The sequence below is a fragment of the Macrobrachium nipponense genome, chromosome 26 (genome assembly GCF_015104395.2).
Source record: "Macrobrachium nipponense isolate FS-2020 chromosome 26, ASM1510439v2, whole genome shotgun sequence".
NCBI classification, from domain to species: domain Eukaryota; kingdom Metazoa; phylum Arthropoda; class Malacostraca; order Decapoda; family Palaemonidae; genus Macrobrachium; species Macrobrachium nipponense.
In genome coordinates, this window is record NC_087215.1 from 77723023 (window position 1) to 77729065 (window position 6043).

Consider the following 6043-nt stretch of genomic DNA (forward strand, 5'->3'; position numbering starts at 1 on the left):
GGCAGCATTCATATCAGTAGAATTAACATAATACATAACATCCCTGATCAACATATTACAATGAACAATGCTTCGTCCTGGAATACAGCCACACTGACTAGTATCAATCACTTTGTCTAACACTTCTTTCATACGAATACCTAAAAATTTAGAAATTATTTTATAATCAACACAAAGGAGAGGAATTGGCCTCCAATTCTTCAGCTCTTTTTCGTCTCCGCCTTTATGAATAAATGCAATGACTCCTTTCCTTTGCGAAACTGAAATTACCTTATTTCTCATTACATACTTTACTAATGGAGAAAAATCATACCCAATTACATCCCAATTCTCTAAATAAAACTCCACTGGTAGACCATCGATTCCAGGTGTACGATTCTTCTTAAAACTTTTGATAACTTTCAAAATTTCCCCTTTTGAATAATCCTTATTCAACTCTTCCCTATCACTGTCATCAAGCCTTATTTTTAAGAAGGATAAAAACTTCTCTTGCATTTCATTATTAACTGTCCTTGACCTATATCTCAGAATAAAAGGAATTAACATAATTCTGTATACTAGCCGAGGATTGAAGTTTATTCCCCTTATTATCTTTTAAACAAGTAATTACTTTCTTCGCCATAAAATCTTGCTGTTTAGCTATTACAAATTTTGAAACTTTCTCATCATTTTGAAGATTTAGCAAACGGGGTCGAACCTTGATCCCTTCTGCAAATTCATCTCTTATTTCCTCAATTTTCTTTTTCACATTATTGATTTCTAACGTGTTAGGATTTCCGGTCTGATAAGAAGCCTCATACAAGTATCGTAATCTACTTTCTAACAAGTTTAACATACCAAATCTCTGTTGTTTCTTAAAAGAACCTGCTTTCATATAGAACTTTTTAACTTTCTCTTTAACCAGAATATCCCACCACGGTAATATATTAGCATATTCATCCCTTTTCTTCTGTAACTCAGTCCACTTTTGTTTAAAGTTTTCTTTGATTTCGGTGTCTTTTGGAACTGAGCTTCCAATAAGATTTCCTTAACTGTACTACATCAGGTAATCGTATATCACACAGGAAACAAGAGTGGTCTGAAAACGACACTGGAACAGTTCTAGTTTCTGTGACACTATTTTTGTCTATCTGCACATAAATTCTGTCCAAACGCGCAGCATAGTTCCCCTTAACAAAAGTGTACTCGGGTAACCTATGACGGATGTTATGGACATCCTTTATCTTCACAGCATCAACAATATTCTTCAAAGCATTCGAAAAACAAGAATTTTTTGGATGTGAAGAGTCCTTATCATTAATGATAGAATTCCAATCTCCCCCGATAATCGCCTTATCACAATTATTCTGTATCAGTGATAACAAATCCTTCTAAAAAAAATCCTCTCTCTCTCTTTTTGGAATTTATTTCCTGAATGAGCATAGTATATGTTCACAATTTCTATAACCTTGCTTTGATACTTAAACGACACTTTACATAGTCTTGACGTCGGATGTAAATACATATTTTCAACTACTACATCTATCTTCTTATTAAATAGTACTGCAGTCCCTCCCTTAATATTGATAGTTGGATTTAATATAATTTTATAAAACCTCTCCAAAAAACCAAGAGAAACTATGGACTTCACATTATGTTCTTGCAGTAACAGTATATCTGGGTTGCAATGCGTAAGAAAGATAAATTTTTGTATAAATGATCACAAAAAACATTAATTACAAAATCAACCAAGTTATCTCGTTAAACATAGGGGATTCTTCTGCATGAATTTCAGTTTCTGTATATTCTGGATATTCATCGTCTTTTTTTCCCCGAAACTTATCATCACTAGTCCGTTTAACATTGCCCTCAGTTCTCTTAGATTGTAACTTATCTTTTTTTCCGATCACTAATTTCCCGTTACCCTCGATTGAAGAAACAATATCATACTCGTCGTTTCCATCCGTACTATCAACCACTAATGCAGCTTTGATCCCTTGTGTTGGAGCTTCAGTATAAAAAAAATTGTCATCTTCCCCTTTCAGAACATCAGGTATATTTTCCTCACTGAGTCAAAAAATTGGAATAGCTCTTTATGTACCGAATCATCGGATTTATAATACATATGTACATCAGTCACGTTTTTGTTTATCAGTAACATATTTGGACTATATATACTATGGTCATTAATATTTTTCCCTTCTAAATCATAACAGGACATAAGGGTATTTTGACTTAAAGGTCGTTACTTCCATATTCAAATTAGTAATCAATTCCATTGTATCCTGCTCCCTATTCATAACAGTATCCTCAATAACGTTTCCTTTTTCCTTTTCGTTTTGGCTTAATATCTCGACATTTCCACTAGAAGAGTCCTCCTGTCGATCTTCCTCCTGACGGTCTTTTTCCATTCGACCCTCCTCCGTTCGATCCTCTTCCATTTGATCCTCCTGCCCTTGTCTTCTCACTTCTTTATTCTCCGCTTGTTCCTCTACCGAGACTTGCGTTTGAACCTTATTCCCTTGTTGGACTTCTTCCTGAATTTTATTATTTGCCTGGTCATTCCGAGAATTATCATTCGAATTGCATTCATTATTTTTGATTGGTAGGATTGGAAACTGCTTTTCATTTTCAGTCACAATTTCTTCTGCAGTACAATTAACAGCCAGATGGCCTTCTTCCCCACATTTGATACAAGTGCGTGCTTGTCGGCGATAATAGAACCACAGCAAATTCTACTCAGTCTCAACGTCGAAGGAATAGGTTTCTTTAGAACCATCAAAGCGGTTCTGTTGCCATGGTTCTTCCCAGCTAAGGTGCCAGACGTATAAGCCTGGTTTCTAATATTAAATACCTTACCATATGACGAGAGCATCTTAATTAAGTCTTCATTGGTTAGCTCAAATGGTGCATTTTTAATAGTGACAATGATTTTACTTGTTGATAGGTTAACAATTTGAATACTAACCTCTTTATTATCTAAAGCCAGAGTACGTCCTTCATAATTTCTCATGATTCTCTCAAATTTTTCAGCTCTTCAAATTTCACTATTATCTTGCTGAATCCTACTACTTGAACTCCATATATGTTCATAAAATTGGCTTGAATCTTTCCTAATATACCAAATACATCGTCCGTGTCAGCACGTTCATTTTCCAGATATTGAATTCCAAAAGTTTTTCCTTCTGAAAACTCCACCATTCTAGCTAAGGCCATGCTGTGTTGTGATGGTTGGCAAGACTGCGTTGCTATGGCAACCACAAGGAAATCTGGACGAGGTAGAACTTCCTCGAAGTTCCCCCGGACCTAGAAACTCACTCCCTTTCTTTACACTGTTAATTCACTGTCACTCTAGTCATCAAAGCAATAACTGCAATACGTTGCACCAATATGCTCACTCACATGAGCTAAAACCTCCGTAGAATACCCAAAAGCACACCAAATGATGACAGCCAAATTCGTCGAACCTTCTGTCAATGATCAGTATGACCAGTTAACCTCTAGATACCCATTTATATATTCATATGTTACGGCCATTTTGCTAAATTGGTCATTTTACAAAATGGCCGGCCATTATGCAAAAGGACCAAATTCGTGGTCACATCGCAAAATGACCTAATTTTCTCAAACTCTTGCAAAATGACCAAGATTTTGGTCAGTTTACAAAATAAACAGTATTATTGTTGGTCCGTTTGCAAAATCTCCATACAGCAAGCAGCCAGATGGAAAAAAAGCTTGTCATTCACTTCTGCAAATCATCTCTTATAATATTGGTTCATGTACTGAATAATTGTTGACCATTCACTTATTACCCCCCACCCCCCCCCCCCCACACACAATCTCTCTCTCCACAATAGTAATGGGAGCTGACTGGTGACACTGTTGTCAGTAAGGCACTGCTGAAAGCCAGGAGAAAACGACCAACTTTTGTAAATAATTTCTTATAATATTGGTTCATTTACTCGTTTCCCACTACAGGTAATTGTACTGTATAATTGTCGATCACTCACTTATTATCCTCCTACCCTCTCTCTCCAAAATAGTAATGGGAGCTGACTGGTGACACTGTTGTCAGTAAGGCATTGCTGAAAGCCAGGAGAAAACGACCAACTTCTGTAAATAATTTCTTATAATATTGGTTCATTTACTCGTGTCCCACTACAGGTAATTGTACTGTATAATTGTCGATCATTCACTTATCATCCTCCTCCCCTCTCTCTCCACAATAGTAATGGGAGCTGACTGGTGACACTGTTGTCAGGAAGGCATTGTTGAAAGCCAGGAAAAGACGACCAACGTAGTATACTTTGTGTGCATTTTATTATAGTCTGGAAATTTGTACAATGGAAGATAGAAAAACTGATTTTTATTCAAAAGCTGGTCACGGCTGAGGAGAATAAAACATCAAATACTTCGAGTTTGTTGTACAGAAATGAATACGAACAAATTATGGATTGCTTGGATGAACTTAAACGTGTTAACATTAAAAAAACTCAGAAAGACTATCGTTTGCTACGAAAGTATGAAATCCTTGCGGTCACAGTTGAAGGTATCACCGTTAAAAAATTGCAGAAAAAGGAAACTCATCTTAGATTGCTATGTGCTGAAGATGTGTTCGATGTGATCGATGCTATTCATCGTGCAAGTGGACATGGAGGTAGAACTATTGTCTTTAGGGAAACAAGTGAAAAATATGCCAATATTTCAAGATCCCAAATTGAGTTATATTTACAGTTCTGTGAGGAGTGTCATCTGAAAAAAAGCACTGTATGCAAGTCTGTGACTGTGAAGCCAATTGTATCCAAAATTAACAGCATGAACTCACGAGCTCAGGTTAGTAAACAAGCACTGGTTAAGCCCGTTGATAGTAATTTCATTATTGTCATGGCTTGTTGTCATAGGGGAGTCTATAATACCCTTGCATTTGTTCGCGATTTTTTTATGATCTGTACGTCGACTTGATCGATTAGCAGAGCCAGCCAGATGGAAAACATCGTTTCATTCTGAACTATCAGGATCACTTGACGAAGATGGTGTGTCTTCTGGCTCTACAGACGAAAACTGCTGAAGAGGTTGCTTTCCACCTCGTTAATATATTCTGTGACAAAGGAGCCCCCCATATCCTGCAGCCTGACAATGAAAGAGAATTCTCAAGTAAGGTATAGAATAAATGGTTTCTGTAAATCACTCTCTCTCTCTCTCTCTCTCTAAAACTCACAACATAGCAACATTAGGGTTAATGAATCACCCTGTATATGACAAAACCTGATATTCGCTTTTTAATTTTCAGCTTGTCAAGGAAGTTCTGATGATGTGGCCAGAGCGCAAGATGGTTCATGTCAAACCACGGCATTCCCAATCGCAGGGCTCGGTGGAACGTGCCAACAGGGATCTTGAAGCAATTCTCGCATGTTGGATGAAGGACAACAACTCTACACAATGGTCACAGGGACTGCGCTTTGTCCAGTGTAAGAAAAATACCCGCTTTCACTCCGGAATTGGAAGGACACTATATGAGGCCCTGTATGGACAGAAGGCTCGTCTTGGAGTTGACGCAACTTCTGTACCAGAGGAAGTCCTGAACAGTGTGCAGACGGAGGAGTAGCTTGCAGAGGCACTAGGTGTTGTCAATGAGGTCACAGACAGAGGAGGAAGAGACAGGTGTTGAAGAGCAAGAAGAACCATCCGTTGTCATTAACTGAATCTCCTGTGGTAAAAGATATTTTGGTTCAAATGTGTGCAAGGTGTGTGAGAACCCATGTCACTCTTATACTCGGTGTTCTATGATGAATAACGATGCTGATGAGCCTGTGCTTTGTTCCATCTGCAGTCGGAGTCAGAGTATTCATACTGAACAAACGAAGGCCAACATAGAACAACAGAAACAAGCCCAAAAAATGATCGCTAATTCTGTGAGGAGATTTCAACCAGCCAAAGTAGGGGACACTGTGATGGTTCCTGTTCCATTAGTTGACCGCGGACGTGCAGTTTCCTAATGTGAAGGCAGTTGTTTTTCAGGCATTGGACGTCCAATGGCACATATAAGCTTGGTACAAAACACGGC

General features: G+C 37.8%; 1 protein-coding gene across 1 annotated transcript; it reads left to right on the forward strand.

Moving 5' to 3' along the window:
* Positions 1–4428: 4428 nt before the first annotated feature.
* On the forward strand, positions 4429–5584 carry LOC135199742 (KRAB-A domain-containing protein 2-like). Its single transcript, XM_064227899.1, has 2 exons — positions 4429–4812; positions 5270–5584. The coding sequence occupies exons 1-2, from the start codon at positions 4429–4431 to the stop codon at positions 5582–5584; spliced, it is 699 nt and encodes a 232-aa protein (XP_064083969.1).
* The last annotated feature ends 459 nt before the right edge of the window (positions 5585–6043 follow it).